Source organism: Sphaerodactylus townsendi, linkage group LG03 (assembly GCF_021028975.2).
Source record: "Sphaerodactylus townsendi isolate TG3544 linkage group LG03, MPM_Stown_v2.3, whole genome shotgun sequence".
Classification (NCBI taxonomy): Eukaryota; Metazoa; Chordata; class Lepidosauria; order Squamata; family Sphaerodactylidae; genus Sphaerodactylus; species Sphaerodactylus townsendi.
The window spans coordinates 110,447,342-110,470,945 of NC_059427.1; the positions used below are offsets into that span (position 1 = coordinate 110,447,342).

Genomic DNA, 23,604 nt, shown 5'->3' on the forward strand with positions numbered 1-23,604 from the left:
AGTAAAAACAAACAGGAACAAATGCAAAATGTAGAGAACAATTTAACAATGCTAAAGTAAACAATTTTTTTAAAATTTGAACATAGTTTTTTTACTTAACATTTGGGATTCACAATATGAAGTTTTTGGGCGTTGAGTGACTTGCTTATTAGGAAGTGTTATGTGAAAGAGTTTTCTTGATGTTTTAAATGGAAGGCTTTGGATCTATTTCACTTACTATTACATGAAGGTTGTTATTTATTTTGTTAGACCTGCAGAACACCCTATCCCAAGAACATAAAATAGGATTGAACTGATAGTCATGTATAAGGATGCTGTACAATATTATTAATCTTTTAAAAAATCTTAACATTTAGATCTCAAGTTTGTATGGGTATGCTTGTTATAGAAAAAAGAGCAATCATGTTCGAAATGTACTTCTAAGACAGCTGCTGCTGGTGTTTAACAATCAAGAAAAATTAAAATTCTCATAGGGGAAGAAGTATACAATAAAATAGGTGTATTTGATGCTGAAATTAAATGCATCTAATGCTATGCAGTGATCTTGCAAACAATCTGGTGGCTGCTTGCTAACTACCACTCCACATGGCATGGGCTTTCCCAACCATTTCAACATGTCTACACTTTGCTACTATAGGCAGAGCTGCACCCTATTTTGAACTGAACAGCTCCTGCTCACAGGGAAACCAAAGAACCTTCCAAGGCTTGCACAGCTTAACATTACGCTACATGAAACATACCAGAAAACTTCCTAATGTTTAAGAGGAACCTGAGCCTGATATCCAACTTCTCTAAGTGTGCAGGTGCACACATACAGACTTTTCTGCAACTAGACAGAAGGAAATTATTAAATTGAGGCAATAGGGAATGAAATCAGTGTCACCTGTAAATGGTTATGTTGCAAAAAAATCTATATGGAGAAGTGGGCCATCAGTTCCCTGGATAGGAAACACTACCTTCTGGCAAGTGGGACCTGTCTTTTTCAGCACAGATGCCATTAAGGGAACATACAGCAACTTTGGAGTCCTATACATACGAGTGTCCTTACACTATTCTGTTGAAACAGTTAGGGAGGTATCAAGCAAGGCAAATCCTTTCAGCAATTTTCAAACCAAACTAATGAATGTCTTTTAAAACTGAAACAACTCCAAACAAGCAGTTTAGAGGTTCTAGGGGAAGAGCTGTCCAAAGAGAATCTTACAAATCTTAAAATGATACAAAGTGTTTCAAATGCACCTACTTCATACTTTTATATTAAATATTATGCAGGCTGCATTATTTTCAGCCCTTTGCCTAAAAATTCCTAGCATCCTTTTCTCCACTATCAGGTGCTGACTTGATGTTTTCACTGTGCTGTAAACGAATATGTGCAGCAGTGGTGAAAATGGCAAAATTGATATTAAGAATTTAGGAAAGGAATGAAAACAGTAGGTATAATACATATCATAAATGATGTTGGCTCATATCTATGATGTTGGCTCATTTTGTTCCTCAAGTGGATTCAAACTAGTGCTCTGTTACATGTATTCTTCCATAGCAATCCTAAAAAGAGTTATACTGCTCTGAATCCATTAAAGTTAATGGGCTTAGAAAAGAGTAGCTCTACTAAAGATTACATTGCAACTCTCTTAACTGGCACTCAATCAATTGGTCTGAACTCCCTCTACAAGGAAATATGTTGGTCTGCTTGAATTAGATCATGTCTGCAGAGCCAACATCTTTTTCAGGACAAGTTGGAAAATCTAGGGATGGGCTTCCAGAAGACTTGATAGCAACCTATACTTTAATACCCAGTTCTCAACAACAGCAGATGACAAAGTAAGCCTATTTTTTACTACCTGAGACTGCCGATGAGGGCTTATATACACATAAAAACTAGTAAGTCGTGGAGAAGACAACCTTCTCACTGACATGCTAGTCCTCTGCATACTAGCAACTGGTTTTATGAAGGTTCCTTCAATCCTGTGACCTGTCAACAGAGAAATGGTTTAGACTGTTATCCATTGTTCTTCATAACAGTGGGGGCAGTAGGCTGTGACGTGAGGCAGTGCCACCCCGCCACTCCCGAAGAGGTTTCCCAGTGGCGGGGGGGGGGGGGGTTGAAAAGTGCAAAAGGCTCCCTGCCGCCAAGAAGTCTCTATGGGTCACAATGGACTTATGCCAACCAAAAGACTGGCTTAAATCCAAACTGCAGCTCACTGGAGTTAACGCCAGCAAAAGCTGGAAGGAAGCCAACTGATGCTGGCTCCTTTCCTGGCCATGACCTCAGTCTGCTTCTGCTACACTGGCAGAGGCAGCAGGTGCCCTGGGCTGCTGGCGGGGTGTTCAGTGATGCATTTCAACACCAGGGGGCCACATGCCAGCAGGATCACCCCTCCGCTGGGTAAGTGCCCCAGAAAAGGCAAATCTGCTGACATGGTGATGTGTTGCTCTCCAAAATGAATTTGTGCCCCACACCCTTTGGATGGGGCAGTAAGTCTGCATCATAAAAACTGAATGGAATAATCCCTATCCCATCCAGTCAATGCAATTAAAAAATATATCATTTTTTTCCTGTGGCAGGCCCCAAGTTGTGGAACAGCCTCCCTGCAGAAATTCGCCCAGGCGCCAACACTTATCTAGTTCCGTATCCTGATCCAGCTCCAATTATAAGTGCTCATATTCTGTTGGTCAATGGTGTTGCTTTAATACAATTTAAGTAATTTTTAACAGCCACAAAGAGCTAGCTCGGGGGTCTGCAACCTGAGGCTCTCCAGATGTTCATGAACTACAATTCCCATCAGCCCCTGCCAGCATGACCAATTGGCCATGCTGGCAGGGGCTGATGGGAGTTGTACTCCATGAACATCTGGAGAACCACAAGTTGCAGACCCCTGAGCTAGCTGATGAACTAATGTGAAGCATGTTCTTAGTTTAAACCCATGTACCCATGTAATTTATGAACATCTAAAACAGTGGTGGCGAACCTATGGCACGGGTGCCAGAGGTGGCACTCAGAGCCCTCTCTGTGGGCACTCGCAGCATGCCTCCCCCCACACACACATCTAGGCTGGCCTGGGCCGCTGGGCTCGATTATTAGCATTAAACCTAAGACCTGGTTTTGGGGAAGCAGTGTAGGTAATCCTGTTAAATACTGTTAAACCTCACTGATTTTCATGCGAAGAACTAAGCACGATCCTTTACCTGGGAGTAAGCTCGGTTGCTGGCAATGAGGCTTGCTTCTGAGTAAACCCTCCTAGGGTCGTGATTCACCTGTTGGAAGAGTTGCACGGTTGCTTCAAACAAAGCCACCAACTACCACCAAGCTTACTCCCGAGTAACGCACGCCTCGGAGCTAACTGTTTTTTTCTAAACTAAAACCTCAGTATTCAGGTTAAATTGCCGTGTTGGCACTTTGCAATAAATAAGTGGGTTTTGGGTTGCAATTTGGGCACTTGGTCTCGAAAAGGTTCGCCATCACTGATCTAAGAAAACCTCACTGTACCTTACTTTAATCTTAGAAAATATTTATCACACAGAAACATCCATATTCTCAAAGAAATGGTAGAATCCTAAGAAGATATAAAAATGTAAGATTCCTGGTTTATTTAAAAAAAAAAACCTTGGCAGAGAGTAGTAAGCAGCAGTACTGCAGTGAAATATGTGCTCATGACCTGAGTATGAACTCGACAGAAGTCGGTTTCAGGTAGCCAGCTCAATGTTAACTCAGTCTTTCATCTTTCTGAGGCTGGTAAACTGAGTACCAGTTTGCTGGAGATAAGTGTACACGCCTGGGGAAGGCAATGGCAAAGCACCTCACAAACAAAGTCTGCCTAGTAAATGTTGTGATGGGATGTCACCCCATGGGTCAGTAATGACCCAGTGCTTGCAGAGGACACTACAGTACCTTTTTAAAGTGCTATTTTTAACCTTTGCAGTTAAATTTTAATAGTCATTATAGCCTTGCATCAATACCACATTTAATACTTATCCATCATATGCCATGTAAATCTTTGGCAACAGAAGCCTTTGTTGCCATTCTGCAGGAAGATGTAGAAAGGGTAATACTAGGAGTAACACCAAAAGTATCTTGAACCAACAGGACAGCCAACGCATTTGTTAAACACTAAACACATAGCTCCCAACACCCAATTTTATTAGTGGGGAAATAACCTATATCAGACCTTGACAAATTTTCTTTGACTCTAGGAGACAGCCCAAACATTTAGGTTCCAGACTCAGGGTTCAGTCTTCAGGGTTTTTTATTTTAATGACAAGCAATTGTGTGCAACGCAAAAAGTGGAGAAACTGGGAAACGCGCTACACACTGGCTCTGGCAAACGTAAACAATATGTTAACAACCTTTTATATTTCAATTAGTTCATAATTCATTCAAGAAAATATTCATAACTCAAATTTGTAGAATCCAAATACTTTTACTTCTCACAAACTCAAAAAGACAGTCATATAATCCAACAGTCATATAATCCAACTTATAGAATCCATAATTATCAATATTCATAACTCAATGTTCACTTTTCTCATAAGGTCCAAAAAAATTTATAACTCAAAAGTTCACTTCTCAAACGGCCACGCATTCAAGACTGTTTTCGTAGAATCTTCCTCAAGAAAAGCAAACATACCAGTTGTATTTTTCTTTTTGTCTTTTTTGTTTTGCCATATTGTATATTGTACATATACACTTTACACTGTTTATTTGAAATTGCTATAATTTTATTTTATAGAAACTCTGATTTATGGTGAAACAAAAAAGACAAAAAGAAATAATTTGGATTCTACAAATTTGAGTTATGAATATTTTCTTCAATGTATTATGAACTAATTGAAATATAAAAGGTTGTTAACATATTGTGTGCCAGAACCAGTGTGTAGCGCGTTTCTCCACTCTTTATTTTAATGACCATATTTTTGCACTTCTGCTGCCCAAAAACAACTAGCATTTCACAGTTTTTCATAATTTATTGAAGGTACATTTCACAAAACCCTTGTAGAGTATAATTAAATATGGGGTAACCCTGGCTGTCTTCATAATAAAAGCAGCATAATGAAACAATTGCTGAAAACATTATTTGTTGGGATAAAATGTTTAGGCACCATGACACCCTGCTGCATGAAATTTATTGAGTCCTAACGTATATTCCTATTAATGAATTTGTTTCTTTTGATGTATCAAGACTTTTCAGCAAAGAACTTATTATTATACTTAGATGTTATGTTTTCCTTGTTATTACTATATTTACAGATTAGTATGCCATTCCAAAAAAAAGGAGGCATTTTATATTTGCATGCAAGTTATATTTAAGGCCAGTAATAATTTTTTGTGTATGCATAACTTTTTAAAAGGGGTGTGTGTGTGATCTCACATTCAGAGTTGTTTTTTTCTTTTGACTAAATATGGGTATTATGGCTATCAAACAAGTGTATTCATCTGCACAACTAATGGCTGATCAGTTCCTCTTAATGAAAATTTTATTCATGACTTGTGTTATTTTTTCTGGACCTACAAGCTGTTGCACATTAGAATCATCTGCAAATGTTTTAACTAGGTTTTTAAAAAGGAATAAGTGTGAAAGAAATAACTGCCCTTGTTGAAATTCTTTGTCCCTGATTTCACAGAAACAGGTTCCACAACCAAAGAGAAGCGGTTTTCCTTAAGGTAATTTTTAAACAGCACAATGTGTTGCCATATAGACAAGCCTTTATTGGCATTCCAAAATACAATAAAACAATTGTCCATAAAAGACAAATAGATACAACAACCATTCAGAGTCTTATCATGAGCGAGTTCAGGAATGATAAAGTCAGATAAATTAGGTCCATAATTCCCTATCAGTTTCTGTCAGCATGGCCAATTGGCCATGCTGGTAGGGGCTGATGGGAATTGTAGTTCCTGAACATCTGGAGAGCCGCAGGTTCCCTACCCCTGGTTTAGTCCAAATGGACTCATCAAAAGTGCCATTCACAATTGTTTTATTGTATTTTGGAATGCCAATAAAGGCTTGTCTATATAGCACAATGTGTTTCTTTAGCAGTGGAAATTGTCAACAGGGAAAACAGAAAACAAAACTTTGAACTGCGGGACGGTTCCTCCCACTTATTTACCTCCCTTTTATGGATCATAAAAAAATTATCATTTAACACCCTACACAAAGAAAGAAGTCAAAAGCTGAAGATCTAAAGTAGTTCTATGAGATGGCAGAAGAGGAAGGTTTTCTGATGATTTAAAATCCCATTCTAGACTTAGATGTAATGTGCTCTGTTGGCTCGTACAACTGTAGGAAAATTGAAATTGGATCCAAAGATGCATGAACATAACTCCATCACCATGACAAGGCACCCTGTGACCCCCACGGCTGTTTCTCAGATTGGGAGGATCCTGTAGAACTGAATGGGATATTGTGTTAGGGGCTGCCAAAGAAAGCTGATGAGGAAACTGGAGACTTCACTTCTGCTTAGACCCAAGCCACTAATTTCAGTAACCTTTTTATAGTCGCTATGGGGGGTCTTAAGCTTTTACAGGCACCTTTGGAATTCTGACACAGTTGCAGACTTAACCACAAAGTTGTTGCTGTAGTAGGAAAAGCCACACACAAAGATGGAGCTCAAGTACAGGGGGGAAGAGGAATAACTAAAAAAATATGCTGGGGGAGAGAACTGAGAGAAAATAAAGCAAATACCGTGCTAGAAGCTGCCACTGAAATATTGTATTAATCTGCACAGCCAATCAGATCTTCACTGGCAAATCAGAAGCCCTGCTGGGCAACCACATGGTTCCACCCCTTTTCTAAAAACAATTGGTTGCCAAGGAAAGTGTTTGCAAATGCTCCGGGGTCTATGGACACCACACTGGGGACCACAGCTAAATAGTATATTCTGAGCATGTAAAAACTAAGAGAAATGGGAGATGAGGGAATATTTGAAAACTTGCCTTAAATCCTTTGAAGTGGATATTTGCCCCCAAATTAATGTGCTGCTTGACATATACAACTCTCCTTGCATTAGAACGCAAACACTATTGGCAGATTTTATTCACACGAAACTGCTAGTTTCATAAACTGCAGAAAGATGGTTAGAAATAGGCTTGGAAATTCGGGGACAACAAATACCAGATTCGGCCGGAATCTGGGCGAATTCGGGCCAAACTCGGCTGAATATGTCCTGCCCGAATATGAACGAATCCGAATGCAAGGCATTCTGGGTTTGGGAGGGCGTATTTTTTGGTAGTTTTTCACATTTCGGCCTGCAGGGGGGTGTATTTTTAAAGCTAGAGGCACCAAACTTCACCAAACTCAGGTGGAATCATCAGGACAGTCTCTGGTTTAAAAATGCACCTGACAGGCACCTCAAGAAATTTGCCCAGATTCTCTGCTTTTCAGTGCCTTGGCTCCATTGTAGCCAATGGGAAATTTCTGAGTGTGGAAATAGGCTGCACCTTTTTGAAGATAGAGGCACCAGACTTTAAAGGCGGCGCTAGGTGGCCCTCCTGATAATAACAGCCAGGCTTGGTGAACTTTTCTTCTGGGGGTTCAATTTTATGGGCCCCCCAAAGGCTTATTTTGTTTCCCTGCTCCTGCACATGAAGCCTGCTGGCTGTTCTCTCAAAACTCTCTGAACGCACTCCCTCCCACTGCCCCCAGAAGCAAAGTTCACCAAGCCTGGATGCTTGGATACCAGGAGGGCCTCCTGGAGCCACCTTGAAAGTCTGGTGCCAATATCTTCAAAAATGTGCAGCCTGCTTACACACTGAGAAATTCCCCATTGGGTACAATAGAGCCACTGCAGAGCACAGAATCTGTCAGGCTCTTCAGCAAGTGCTATGGTGGGAAAAAACAACTTTTCCCACCACAGACCTTAATGGGGCTTGCTGTTATGGCCAACTGGCTCTGTGGTACAGGTTTCAACGGGGGGCCCTCTGGTGGGGGTCTTGCTCTGGGTAGGGGCACTTATTTCCTGCAGGGCTGCTGGTGTGAGTCTTCTGAAAGGAACCAGCCAAATTTGCTAAAGTTTGATTTGGAGGGGCAAATGCTATGGGCACCCAGTTGAAGGTTAACCTGATGCATGCAGAATTTGCCCCTCCCAAGCAAGCTTTAGCAAAGTTGGATGGTTCCTTTCAGGAGACTCACACCAGCAGCCAAGGATGTAGGCAAGGGGGGGTTCTCGGGTTCAACCTTCCCATTACATATCCGAAGCGCCACCCACCATTTGTGGGGGGTTTGTATTTTTAGTGGGGGTTTTGGTTTTTGGCCTGCAGGGGGTGCAGCTTTTAGGCTAGCAGCACCAGAATTCAAGGGATTTGTTGGAAGGCTCTCCTGATGAAACCACCCAGGTTCACCCAGGTTTGGTTCAGGGAGTCCAAAGTTATGGACTTTTCCAATGGGAGCTAATAGGAGATGGGGCTACACCTTTGAGGGTCCATAACTTTGGACCCCCTGAAGCAAACTTCACCAAACGTGGGTGGTATCAGAAGGAGACTATTCTGATGATACCACCTTGGTTAAGTGAAGTTTGGTTTATGAAGGTTCCTTCAATCCTGTGACCCATCAGCGGAGAAATGGTTTAGACTGTTATCCATTGTTCTTCACAACAGTGGGGGCAGTAGGCTGTGACGTGAGGCAGTGCCACCCCACCACTACCAAAGAGGTTTCCCAGTGGCGTGGGGGGGGGCACCAAAGTTGAGTTATTTGTTGGAAGACTCTCCTGATGAAACCACCCAGGTTTGGTGTGATTTGGTTTGGTCCATAACTTTGGACTCCCAAAGAGGGTGCCCCATCCCGCATTATTTCCAATGGGAGCTAATAGGAGATGGGGCTACACCTTTGTTATGGACCCTCCAAAGTTATGGACCCTCAAAGGTGTAGCCCCATCTCCTATTAGCTCCCATTGGAAATAATGCGGGATGGGGCACCCTCTTTGGGAGTCCAAAGGGAGCCCTAAACCAAACTTCACTAAACCAAGGTGGTATCATCAGAATAGTCTCCTTCTGATACCGCCCACATTTGGTGAAGTTTGCTTCAGGGGGCCCAAAGTTATGGACTCCCAAAAGGGGTGCCCCATCCCCCATTGTTTCCAATGGGAGCTTATAGGAGATGGGGGCTACACTTTTGAGGGTCCATAATTTTGGACCCGCTAAACCAGGGGTAGGGAACCTGCGACTCTCCAGATGTTCAGGAACTACAATTCCCACCAGCCTCTGTCAGCATGGCCATGCTGGTAGGGGCTGATGGGAATTGTAGTTCCTGAACATCTGGAGAGCCGCAGGTTCCCTACCCCTGCACTAAACCAAACTTCACTAAACCTGGGTGGCATCATCAGGAGAGTCTCCTAAAGATACCCTGAAAGTTTGGTGCTGCTAGCTTAACAATTGTACCCCTGACAGCAGGCACCCCCCCCTTCGGCATGGATTTAAAGGAAGAATGTGAGGTCCCTAGTTTAAACATTGAAAGTTATGCTGTTTTATGGTGGGGGATAATCCACCCCCAAACAGCATCACTTTCAATGTTGTTTTAACTGGGGACCCCAGATTCTCCTTTAAGGTAGATTTAAAAGAAGAATCTGGGTCCCCTAATTTAAACACCATTAATAGTGATGCTGTTTGGGGGTGGATTACAGCATCACAGCAGCCACCCATGGGAGGGGGGGCAAAACTCAGATTTTGCACGGGGCTCCATTTTCCCTAGCTACATCTCTGCCCGTAGGGGAGGGCAAAAGGGACTGCCGGCTGCCAGGTGGGAGCCCGGTCGGCGTGGGGTGTGTGTGTGGGGGAGTCTGCTGTCCCTGCCCTCGGAGAGCTGCTTTTATAAGCATTGAGGCTGCAGGTGGGGTTTGGGAAGGCATGGCCATGCCCCCAGGGGCGGGTGGGGGCATGGTCCCACCCTCTGAACCCCCCCATAAAAATCTATACCTACGTCATTGCCAGTAGCCCTGCTGGAAATTAGGCGCCCCTACCCAGAACAACCCCAAATATCCACCACAGACTCAGCTGGGCATAACAGCAAGCCCCATTGAAGTCTGTGGTGGGAAAAGTTATTTAATTTTTCACACCATAGAACTTGCTGTGGCAGATTCTGTGCTCTGCAGTAGCTCCACTGCAGCCAATGGGGAATTTCTGAGTGTGTAAACACTGGCTGCACATTTCTGAAGATAGAAGCACCAGACTTTCAAGGAGGGCCACCTGGAGCCACCTTGAATGTCTGGTGCCTCTATCTTCAAAAATGTGCAGCCTATTTACACACTCAGAAATTTCCCATTGGCTACAATGGAGCCAAGCCACTGAAAAGCAGAGAATCTGATCAAATTTCTTGAAGTGCCTGTCAGGGGTGCATTTTTAAAGCCAGTGGCACCAAAAATTGAGGTTATCATCCAGAGACTGTCCTGATGATACCACCTGAGTTTGGTGAAGTTTGGTTCAGGAGGGCCAAAGATATGAACCCTCAAAGGGGTAACCCTAGTTTCCTGTTAGCTTCCATTGGAAACAATGGGGGATGGGGCACCCCATTTGGGGGTCCATAATTTTGCCCCCCCTAACCAAACTTCACCAACCTCAGGTGGTGTCATCAGGACAGTCTCCAGATGATACCCTGAAATTTTGGTGCCGCTAGTTTTAAAAATGTACCCCCTGCAGGCTGAAATGTGAAAAATCACCAAAAAAACACCACCCCCCAAACCCAGAATGCCTTGCATTTGGATTCGTTCATATTCAGGCAGGACACATTCAGCCGAGTTTGGCCCAAATTCGCCCAGATAAAAACACCCAAAAATTAAGAAAAATCAGATGGACCCGAATGTTTCAGATACACCCGAATATTTGGGTATATCCGAATATGTTATTTGTCTTCTTCAGGCATACATATCATTTTATGCCCGAATAAACCCGAATTTTACCAAATTTCTAGGGTACCGACCAAGCCTAGTTAGAACTACAACTATGTCCAAGAATAAGTGCAATTAAAGTACAATAAAAGAGACATCAGTGTAGTAGGTTTCAAAGAACCACCAATGACTCCACCAATAATATATAGTTCTTAGAAGGACCAAATTGAAGTGATTGCTCTGTTAAATGATACAGACTTATCTGGTAAAAGATATCTTAACCAAAGCCTTTTATTTAAAATTTTACTGCATGTGTGAATATTTTCCCAAGATCTTTTTTCTCAGCAGTTGTGCCAGTGAACACAACTAGTTTCTTTTAAAACAGTCCTCTATTCTTAAAAATAATTGTAAGGATTTGGAACAAGAATCTTTTTTAACCAAAGCCTGTGGGAAAATATGACATTTTATTTGCCACAGTTTCCTCTGAAACACTCTCCCATCAACCCCAGATACTTGTTATACTTAAAAGAAGATATAAGCAATACTTTTACTAGGGCCAATTAAAAGATCACAAAGAATGATCTACATTTATTAAGATTCACATAAGTTATCTCGGGTCTTACTGTGAGTCCTAATAAAGTCCTAATATTACCTACTTCTGGACTTTTTCTGAAGAACCAATGAAACTTGTGCAATTTTAAATTCAGAAGAGTTTGTGAAGCATTTTGTAGATTCTTTGGTTACAACTAGTGAGAAGAAATTTCTTGAAAGAATCAAGTATTCTTGTTATCCTTCCATATTGTATTCTCTGAATGTATTATGCTCATTAAGCACTTGGGTGTACACAAATGGTCCAGACTAGCCAATCTCACCAGATCCTGGAAGCTAACCAAGCCTGGCACTAGTTAGTACTTGGATGGGAAACCATCAAGAAGGTCCAGGGTTGCTACTACACAGGAAGGCAAGGGAAAACAACCCCTACTAGTCTCTTGCCTTGAAAGCCCTACTGGGTGCTGTGTGTCAGCTGTGACTTCACAGCACTTTCCACCACTACCAAAGTTTGGTCTATATTCACAGCAAGCTGTGTGATCTTGCAAGAAAATGCAGTGTTTTCCCACTAAATTTGTTCTAAACTCAGAAATGAACATTCTGAAGGAACCATTTTTACACTTCAGTGTAACGATTTACTTCTGTGCCTCTATTAAGAACTACAGTTACAGTCAATCCAGTGTTGTTCTGAAAAAACAATACAAACTGCAACATGAGAGGTTTTTCTTCTGCTAGTCAGAGACTTCTATCTCAAGGACTGCCCAAAAGCAACAGATCATTCCAGAAGACTAATGTCCTATCAATACTAAGAACAGAATTCAGAACTGCTCGAGTTTGTGTACTGAACAGCTTCACAAAAACTGTTATTTAAAATACCTGATTCATGTACATATAGACAACATTAGAAGGTTTTCCAGATAAATTTTATACTTGTTACACAGAAAACCCAAGCCTATAACTGCCATGTGAAAGAGATTTGCCATTGAAATTCCTCCCAATAGGCAGTAAAAAGAATAGAGCTTTTTAAAAAATCCAATGCTGAGCCTAAGGAAACAACCACATAAATCTGGACATAATTTTAAATCTGAAAGCAGTGTTTGAACTGTAGCTGCATATCTAAATTCCTTTCACCTCAGCCAACACAGTCAACATCTATTTTTCCCCTCTCGAGGCCTAAGCAATTTTTAACTCACTAGGAAGGGTGTTCTTGCTGCCTGTATGATGTTCCTTTTCATGACATAGGAAAGTGCATCTTACCATTTCATCCATAAAACCAAATCAGATAGTACTTACTGCTGGTTTCTATTACTGCATACATAAATTTGCTTAAACTCTGAAATATGATAATTTTTAAAATATTCCATTCCCACCTTGCTAATGTGCAAGTCAATTTTTGAAACACTGGTTACTTTCTGAACTGATTATACTTGTAAAATGCTTATAGTTGGGTACATATCCTGCAAAACTAATAGGACAGTATGGCAGAATTTTATTATACCATGTTTATAAGACTTATTTGTTAATTCTATAATATTTGTTTTTTTAAAATGTACCATAAACACACACATACATACCCACACACATCTGGGTCCCATATCAACCACAAAAGCTACTTTGACCTGGAAATATATATATACATACAAACATGGGGTATAGTGCTATAATTAAAAAGTAATACAATTGTGAATTACATGAAACCTGCAGAAGGTCTCAAGATTAATAGCTAAAACAACTCTGAGGCAGTATACAGGAAGACATTTCAGAACTCTCCCACAAGAACTTTAGTCCATTTTTTTCTCTAAAACATAATCCATATAATTTGATTTGACAATTTCCTCAAAAGTGCGTTTTAATCAGTAAGATTAGAAGTCAGTTAGGAAAGGAAAGTTTTCTAAAACTGTGAATCTACATCATTAGACAAAAAAGTGGCATCTTGGCACATTATATAAAGTGTTTCCTCCAACCTAAATTAATACAGCCTTTTAAGTGTTCCTTGCAACAATCAGATAGAACACCCCTATTAGACAGCAGGGTCCAAACTGAGTAAGCGCCATATACAAAATCTATACCATATATTGATTGCTTAATTACAAAGACAAAAAAATTAAAGACCAAGCCAGTACTAAAAACATATTTATTTATACAGGAAACAGGTATAGGACTGAGTCTTTAAATAATCTGCATCTAACCTGTTTCTGATTCTTCACTGTCGGAGGAGCTGGACTCACTGGTGCTCTCAGACTCTGAGGAGGAGAACCCCTTCATTTTAGAGGAACCAGCAATTACATCCACTTTTTCTGCTGCAACAAGATAATAGCACAATATTGTCATTGGATGAGAATATAATCCAGAACCCATTCTTGTGCTATGCAGTATTCCCATTAAATACTGAAAGTCTGCTACTTTTTCCTCATGGAAAATTTATTGCAGTGGTATGTATTCGATGACATCACTCCCCTTATGCTTCTCTCTGATTCTCTTGCTTCCTCTTCTGCATGCATAAGGGGTCCCTGAAAAACACTGGTCTTGTGCAAGTGGAAGCGCTAACAGAGGAGGGAGTAAGAATAAAGGAGAGGTTGCCCTCAGCTTTTGAAAAAAAAAAAAAAACTGAGGCTGACAACCTTCAATCAATGATATTCTACCCAGATTAAACAAAGCAGTCCTTCAAAGGGGCAGGGAAATTGTGCTACCCTGCTGTAATTTTCTTTCCTAGGTTTTTAACAAATCTAAATAGAAGAGAATCTGCCTTATTGCAGCATTCTTCAGAAACATGAAAATGGTGAATTAAAGGTATTGTAGCATCGTAACGAAAAAGCTACTAAAGTGTTGTGGGGTTTCCAGGTTGTATGGCCATGTAGCATTTTCTCCTGACGTTTTGCCTGCATCTGTGGCTGGCATCTTCAGAGGATCTGATGGTAGTAAAGCAAGTGGAGTATATATACCTGTGGAATGTCCAGAGTGGGAGAAAGAACCATTTGCATTGGTTAAAAGTGTAAAGGGTGCAATTTGCAAGTGTAATTTGCATGTGTTAAGCGGAATCCACGCATTTTAGCATGTGTATATAACACCATCTGCATAGAAATTGCCTGGCCTTTTAATCCATTGAATTGATTCCCGCAGTAGAGAGACATCCTGTGTCTGGGTGGTGGTCTTGATTCTAGTGGTTTTAAGTACTGGTAGTCAAATTGTGTTCATTTTCATCGTTTCTTCCTTTGTTAAAATTGTCCATGTGCTTGTGGATTTCAATGGCTTCTCTGTGTAGTCTGACATAATGGCTGTCAGAGTGGTCCAGAATTTCTGTGTTTTCAAATAACATTCTATGTCTAGCATGGCTTATCTCGTGTTCTGCTATTGCTGGTTTTTCTGGCTGAAATAGTCTGCAATGCCTTTCAGGTTCTTTGATTTGTGTCTGGGCGCTGCGTTTTGTGGTCCCTATGTAGACTTGTCCACAGCTGCAAGGTACGCAATAGACTCCTGCAGAGTCTTGTACCTTGCAGCTACGGACAAGCCTACATAGGGACCATGAAGTGCAGCACCCAGAAATGATAGCAGAACACGAGATAATTTGGACAATTTCAACAGAAAGGAAGAAACTATGAAAATAAACAAAATTTGGCTATCAGTATTTAAAAACACTAGAATCAAGACAATGGTTGGTGAACACCACCCAGACACAGGATGTCTCTTTGCAGGAAGCAGTTAAATGGATTAAAAGGCCAGGCAACTGCTATGCAGATGCCCTCACTAACTGATACACTTTTAACCAATGCAAATGGTTCTTTCTCCCACCCTGGACATCCCACAGGTATATATACTCCACTTGCTTTACTACCATCAGATCCTCTGAAGATGCCAGCCACAGATGCAGGCTGTGCATCAGATGCAGCATCAGGAGAAAATGCTACTGGAACATGGCCATACAACCCGGAAAACCCACAACACCTTAGTGATTCCAGCCATGAAAGCCTTCAACAATACAAAGCTACTAAACCTGCCAAATTGATATACATCAGACAGCTAAGCATACCTTGCTTGCAACAACTAGCTTGAAATCTTTACAGCTACTGTACACCTCTCTTTAAAGCTCTGTCCGTTCTTTGAATGCTTGTGAGAAACAAACAAATAAAATATAAGCATAAAATTTTTAATACTTTTAAAGTTGTGTAAAATTTCACAGGGCCTTGGATTTACAAGATAATATCCTGTGCTGTCTTGTGAGCATTCTTATAGCCAAAAATTACTTTGTCTGAACATGGTGAGCTTGCACTGCAAAGGAAACAGTTCCGCAGTAAAAAGAAAATGCATAAATTTGAGAAAGCAGTAAAACTGACTGCAACAATATCTTTTACTCCAATAAAACAGAAATGTGATGTGTTTTTACATTTGAAGAAAGAACTTGTAACTGTAGACTTAAGTACGAGAACACTAAAATCCAAACAGCTTGTACCAGAGGCCATCAAGATGAAGTCCAGTGTAACATCTAACACATCTGCTCCTTTGTTATTAATCTAATCCATCATTTTTTGGAAAGGCTGTAGCTCCGAAGTGAAGGCCTCTTTTTCTTTGCATGAGTCTAGAGTGTCTGAATACTAATATCTCTACACAGAGGTAAGAGATTAAACATACAACGATGAAAAGTGAACTGCCCAGAGCTTGAAAGGTACCTTGAGGTTTCCTCTTCTTTCGTAGACAAGATGTTACGTATCTCTCCAGCTCCCGTAACGTGGATGGCTTTAATGTCTCAAAGTCAATTTCAATCTCATCAGGATTGGAGTTTTTGAGTGAGGGTTCTCTCGACTGGATGATATGGACTACCCGACCTAGTTTTTCACCAGGGAGTTTATTAATGTCCAGGCTTAATTGTCTTTTCTCTTCATAAGACATTGGCTTACATTTGTCCTCCTCCTCAGACTCGTAAGCAGGAGGTGGCTTGATGTTCTTCACAGTCACAGGCTCCTTCTTACTACTTAAAGAACAAGTATAATGCATTATTATAAGAAACAAAATGATTCCAAGATTTTATAATAAAAATATCATATTCTAAAATATGCCATGAATTCCATATGGATCCAGCATAAGGACCTCCTGAGAACCATCCAAGGATTCCCCAATCTTCTTGGGTCTCATATCCCCACAATAACAATTTGTAACCCCTGGAAAGTGTATTCCCAGGGTCATGGGACCCATGTGAAGTAATAACTATATAGATTGAAAGGCTGTAAAATCGCTCCCTTCTGCCTCTTCACATCACGAATAAACTGGCTGCTGTGAGGAGGCAGAAGCCAGGAAGACCCAGGGCTGTCTGGACTTTCCACTAACAGATCACATAACCCAACTCACAGTCTAGAGCATTTTGAAAGCAGATATAATCTAAAGCTCGAAATGAACCAGAAAATGTACATTTTCTCATTCTTAAATTCACTGGGCAGCCTTACATAAACCTCTCTCTCTCTCTCTCTCAACCCCCACCTGCAATATGAAAATGACAACTGTGCTGACTGAATTCACAAGGCTGTGGCAATGATTGAGAAAATATATGCTAAATATATTTAGCATTTAAAGATGCTAAAAATGCAAGATATTGTTATTTCAGATTATTAACAGTACAACCAAATTGACAAGTACATAAAAAAGAGGAGGGGCTGACAAATGAACATTTACCACAATGTTAAGCACAGCAAGTGCAAATTACAGGTACTATGAAAAGATGGTAAGGAAATGCTAGTGCAGATAAAAATTTGCATAACAGAATGTACCCTTAAAGACACTGCAGCACATTAATCATTTTATTTACACTGACAGCATGAGAATTAGGCCACCCCTAAGTGCGTCTTAAATAGTGATCACAATCTAGTGAGCTCTATTACTCATATGCAAGGCAGGAGAAATGCACATGCAACACCACTGCTTCCAAAGAGTAGCCTCCTCATGCATACTGAAGTGACAGACAGCTTTTAAACTCAGTGAAACTTTAAAAAAAAGAAAGATATATGATAGGAGAGTGCCAAGAATTCTCCAGAACTCTTCATCATATAGGCTGTTAATGAAATTAAACAGAAAAGGGCTGGGCGGGGGGGGGGGGGCTTGCAGTCGCACACTGGGGATTGAATCCAGACTAAATTTGGGGGTAATGGAAGGGGAGATGCAACTTCCATTAATCGCCCGTCCTGCTGCAGACCTCTACTTTGCACCTTATGCCATTCCTAAGGATCCCCTGTCCTCTGAGAACAGCATATCAGGGAGATCAATGAGCTGCAGAAGGAGGGGGAAAAGAGGAAAGTTCTAGTCAAGTGACTGAACCGCTTTCTTTTAGTGAAAAATTTAGTCTGGATCCAACTTGTGGGCTCATAACTGAGCAAAACTAACTCCAGGAACATTCCAGAGTGTTGGTCCAGCAGAAGATTGCTTAGTCCATGCCCTCTTGTTGACTATCTGAACATGCCTTGTCAATGGTAGTATGGGGTGACAGCAGCATGGAGTGAAGAAGAAACAGTAAAACCACAGATTACCACCAGAGGAGCATCAGCTATAAACATCCTGTTCACCATCTACATAGAACCCCCAACACATGGCTGACTAGTTGGCTTATACCCTAGCACAAAGGTGCTGATACCATCAAAAGAATAAACCACGAAAATCTTGCTCTACCCAAGGCTGTATCTGCTCTCACACAATGTATTCAATCCACAATGTTGAATAAGCATGGGAAAGTGGCCCAGATGACTGCCTTATGTAAGTCCATAATAGAAACACCCTAGAGAAAGTGAAAAAGGAACTCTTTCCCTGGCTGCTGTTTAGCTAGTTCAATGGAAATGATAAATCACTACAACGTTCTCTGGGGAATGTGAAAACTCTATGCAGAATTACCATAACAAGTGACATAGAAACTGAGGGAGACAGATCGGGAAGCCCCCTGAGAAGGTCACTGTGCATCCCTACAAGCAGCCAATCATCTATGAAAGGAAGAAGAAATTTGGTTTCATCTTTGTGTTACTAGGGTGGAGAAATCTTAACTGATGGGACAGTTCCTCCACTTAATCAGAAGACAGAACTTGTACAGAATCCCCTACCCTATCCCCCCCACCCCACCCCCATTTCCAGACCATGTTTGGAATCTGGAAACGCAACTAACTGGATTAGGAAAACATTAGCAACAAGAAAAAACAACCAAGAACTATAATGACTAAAAAGAAACCATGAGGAAAACAGGAAAGAGATGTCCCGCCTCGTTTGAAATGCCTACACAAGTTCACAGACGATCTCCTTTAAAACAAATATAGTTTCCAGAGAGGGAATCTCAGAAACACTAAAGACAGGAATTCACATGCAAGACAAAATTCTTTTTCTCTGATGATTCCATAGTGGGGCAGCCTTGTCTTCCAAATGTTTGATCTGCTGAGGCAAATCAGTTAATGTGACAATATTAGTAACTGAACGCATATCCTCTCAGTGGAACTATAGCTTCTATTGGCAATTAAAGTGCCAGTGCTGTCCAGGTCTTGCTGTCTACATCTTCAAAGTAAGGTTTTATCCTTCTCCTGAAGCAGGGTAGTATCCTGAAGTTTGCCAAGTAATTAGGATTTCGTGGAAGAGTCACTGACCAGGCAATATGGTGATCCTGAATCTACCTCCCAGCTTTTGAGCCAGACATTCCACTGGTGCTATGGTCTTTTTAACTATTTGGGTCTCCTGCTGCTTAACTTTTAGTCCACATGCTGTTAGTCCACTTTGCTACTGAGAAAACTCTGGATATGTTTCCAAGTGCCATCTTGCACTTATCACATTGGTTCCCGTTGAAATAACAACAGTCTGTGAAAGAACTGAGAGCAAACTGAGGGCAGTGGCTGGATTGTCAATTAAGGGAGTCTTAAGTTTCTCCATGACTTCTGAAGTAAGGATGTAAAATTTAAATGTGATTTGTAGACTGCCTTGCCATGAATGTCCACTGTCCATTCAACTACGACAATAATGTTAAAGGAAAAGCAATATCTAAGTATTTAGTGTTTCTTTGGAGAAAGAATAACTCTGAACCCTTTAGCTGAGAACCCTCTTGTTCCTTCTTCTAGATGTTCTGCTAATTCCATCATTCTGATTATCTTAGGCAAGAGTTTTAGAAAGACTTCTGTAGGAAAGAGACAGAAACAGTCCTTGTCTTCTGTTGTATCCTCCTGTGATGACTCCTCTTCCTCTGGCAAGGTGTCATTCTCAGAGTGGCTTGAGATTATCTAATCCAGCAAAGATTTGCATGTTTGGGCAGGCCAAGCTCGGGATCATGCCCCAAGATCCTTAGCAAGATGGCTCAATACAAAAGGATACCATGAGGGATTGAACGGGGTTCTTGATTATGATGCAGTTCAACATGGCATCAATCTCAATACTCCTCTGATGTCAGGGGGCTGGCTTGTCCAGTTGTGTTTGACTTGTGGGTGTAGACAGGATTCCTGGAAGCTATATCTATCACCTGTTTGCATGACCCTTTACACTCCTTGTTGCTTAAATCTGCCAAGAGAGGGAGCTGAAAGACTGGATCTGGGAAACAATAAGTGTCTCTGCGAGAGAGGGGATGAAACAGGCAGTAGTGTATCCACTCCTACAGGAATCTACTCTGTTTCCAGGATGTTTATATAAACATTGTAGAGTTTCAAATGTACCATTCTGGAACAAGGTGACTGAATGAATGATAGTCAGATAATTTCAAGGATTCCTGGATCGAGTAGATTGTTCAGATCCTTCCCTAATGGCTTAAAGAATCTTACATATAACAATTAAAACGCTACAGATTAAAACCAATATTTTCCCCTCCTAGATGCCTGCTGTTCATAACCCACCAAAGACTCTGGGCAAACAAACAAGCCTTTGTAGAACCTCTTGGAGATCTCCAGTGAAAGGGCTCCCCGCATCTCTTCAGGGAGGCCACAACGGGAAATGCTTGGGGTCTGGTTGACATTGATTTTTCTGGACTTCTCAGTGGCTGTTGACACCATTGATTATGGTATCATTCTGGACTACCTTTTGGGATTGGGATAAGGAGCACCATTTAGCAGTGGTTTTGGTCCCACCTGGAAGGTAGGTTTCACAAGTGCTGGAAGACTGCTGCTTGGCCTCCCACAAAGTTCCAAATTGTCCCCCATGCTTTTCAACACTGATTTGAAACTTCTGTTCAAGGTCATCTGTAGATTTTGGCTGGGTTGTCACCAATATATCAGCTTATTTTTATCAGAGCAAGACATGGAGATACCTTGCAGACAACTGGAGAACATCCTTAGAACATTTCAAGAGCTTGGTGGAAACCAAGTCTTCTTTTGCCCTTTGCACCATCAAATAAGCTCTGAGTCTGTTATCTTCAGTTCTTAATTTTACTGGTGGCTTCATGCAAGAAAGAAAGAACATTTCATATTTGAAGAAAATAATATACTTTTAAAGAAGATAGTTCCTAATGTCCTGCTAGCAGCCGTAATATATGTTATTCATCAAGGCTTCCAGCATTTGAGTTGGGACTGACTTCAGCAATATCATTCATTTTTTTATATTTTAACATTCATTTTTTTGCAAGTAGTAATTGTATCCTGGGGTATATATTTCTTCTACGTAATTGTATACATTTTCTAAATATACGTTTTATGGATGTTGTGGGTTTTCCGGGCCTTGTGGCCATGGTCTGGTAGTTTTTGCTTCTAATGTTCACCACATCTATGGCTGGCATCTTCAGAGGCATGTCATGGTGAGATGTGTTTCTCTTTGTGGTACTTTTAGTGCATTTTTCATTGCAGTAGGTAGTTGGTTAATTTTTTCCCATTTTGTGCTGCAGCACTTTTTTACAAGTTGTTTTGAATAGTTACTTTGTTCTTTATCTTCTAATATTAAAAGAATCTTTTTTCTTGTTTCCTATTAAACTGCTGGTCCTTTGGTATTTTTCCAGCAAGAATGCAAGATCAGTATAGTTATCTCATGAGACAAACCATGTAATGTATCTTGATACAAGATGGTCTAATCCTCTGTTTCATAGAAGTAGATGTAATTCCAAGGACAAATGTAACCCTTTTATAGCCGGAGTATGGAGTCTAATCATTCATTCCGTTTATTCAACTGCAACTTCTTCAACTGCAACTTCTCATTCTGCTAGTCTTTGTACAGCCCACAGGTTAGGTCAGGGAGGCCATTGTTGTTTTCATTAAAATGTTTATCCAATGGGGCACTTATTCTCTCCAACTTACTATTACTTTTATGTTCTACAATACATTTCTTGAGATGTCTACTAATTTTACCAACATAAAGTTTTTTGCACGGATGTTTGATAACATATATAATGTGTATATAAATACATGCTGTAAAGTTCTTTAGTACATATTTTTTCTAATCCAAAGGATTGTTGAAATATTTCTTATTACTCATAAATTTGCAAGATACAATTTCCACAGACAAAGTGCCTCAGGGGAGGGTGAGCACTTGGTAAAACCCTTTAACGATTCACATACTTATAAGTATTAATATGAAGAAAATATTCCAACAAGTTCTAAGTTCCCTAAAAGCAATAAATGTTTTTTATTACTTTACAATATTCTAACAGTCAAGTGTGCCCACATCTGTGGATACTTATATCTGTGGATTGGGTGACAATGAAAGATGGGAGATTTTTCTCTAATCTTGGGGATCACCTGGGCTCACAGGTAGGCTCGCTGGCCTCAAAATGCACTGTTGTTGCAGTGAAGAGGACTGGCACTTCCTCCTCCCTGCACACAAGGTAGCAGCAGCTACAACCTCATTCTTGGCACTACAAAGGGAGAGTCAGAGAAGGCAGCTAAGGTGAAGGCACTGGAGGCAGGCAGCTAAATGAGAAGGGCCTCCTTGCCACCCATCCCCCTCCAGCAGTGTTGCTTGAGGTGCCTTCCCCAACTCTCCCCTCAGTTGCTGAGCACTGCGATTGAGGTAATGATGCTACAGGCTGGTAGCTGGGTGAGATGAATCTTCCTTGCCCAGCCTCCCACCTGCAGTGCGGTCACTTCAAGTCTCAGCAGCAAAGGGAGAGTCAGGGGCAGCTTGGGTGATGTGGTTGAAAGGCAGCCAGGGAGGTGAGAAGAAGTCTCCTCACCCAGTTGCCCATCTCCAGCAGTGATGCCCAAGATGACCTGACTCTCTCCTTGCTCCCTGGCCCTCACCCAGCAACCCACCCATGGAGCCGTCACCTGAATTACGGTGACCAGCAATTGATGTGAGAAGTCAGGAAGTCAGTTCAGGCAACAAACTACAACATTTTGTTGCAGATCCCCACTTGTATTTTCTAATAAATGCCCATGTTAAAGATGCTCTTCTTGAGATTCACAATTGCATTGTTAGACAGACTGCATGCAATCCTATAATATTCAATTTTCTCTTTTTTCTATGAGTAGTCTTCTATCAGAGGCCAAAGTTATTAAATAAGCAGATTGTAATAAATAATTTGGTTACCTTTATTAGCCAAATTGTGCCTAAGAATGGTAGCTTCACTTTTAAAATCATAAATATTTGAACGATTTCTTCTAAATTGCAAGAACTAACCAAATGATTAGTTGTTCCTTATATGTTTAAGGTGATGACTATCATATCTCAGAAGGAAGTTTTTGTCAGTTTTTTATTCAGACATATAAAGTTTACTATATCATCTAAAAGGTTAATTTGCTTATTGTCTGTATGAAGATTAAATTTAATATTGTCATCCTGTGTAACTCATCATGGAAATATGTCAGATCACCTTTCCATAATAATAAAAAAAATCCTCATATCAACTTTTAAAGATGTGGTTGTAAAAAGGATTGTTAGTGGAGTCAATAATTATATTCTCAAAATTGCCCATATATAATTTGGCTATTTCTGAGGCCACAGAACATCTCATTGCAATACCTTACTAGTATAATTTGTCATTAAATAAGAAGTTCCTCGTAAGAACTACTTCAGATACAGATAACAAAAAATGAGTCTGATGATTCTTGTTCTCTATAATAAACAGTGCTTCCATGTGGAGAATACTAGTGAGGCAAAAAAACCCAACACCCCCGTTCGTATCAATATTAGATCTATTCTCTAGTTTGTTGATGAAATCAGTAGTCTCTCTTATATATAATGGCACTAGGGATAGAAATGGTTTAAAGAAAGCTCCAACATGTTTAGATAATGGATCCAGGACAGAATTATAACCAGAGACAACAGAACTACCTGGCCCTTTTATTTTCTCTGTATGTAAAATCATATGGATTTGTGGGTATGTAGGAT

The 23,604-nt window shown here is 40.7% G+C and overlaps 1 protein-coding gene across 4 annotated transcripts in view; it reads right to left on the bottom strand.

Moving 5' to 3' along the window:
* The window catches only part of BRD4 (bromodomain containing 4), a 105,167-nt gene that overhangs the window by 15,742 nt on the left and 65,821 nt on the right, over positions 1–23,604 (bottom strand). For 3 of the 4 annotated variants that reach the window (XM_048490307.1, XM_048490304.1, XM_048490305.1), the window contains 2 exons: positions 16,023–16,324; positions 13,548–13,658 (listed from right to left, as the gene is read on the bottom strand). In XM_048490307.1, coding sequence (XP_048346264.1) covers positions 13,548–13,658; positions 16,023–16,324 — 413 coding nt within the window. The remainder of the gene's footprint in view (positions 1–13,547; positions 13,659–16,022; positions 16,325–23,604) is intronic. The other variant, XM_048490306.1, reaches the window with a different exon arrangement.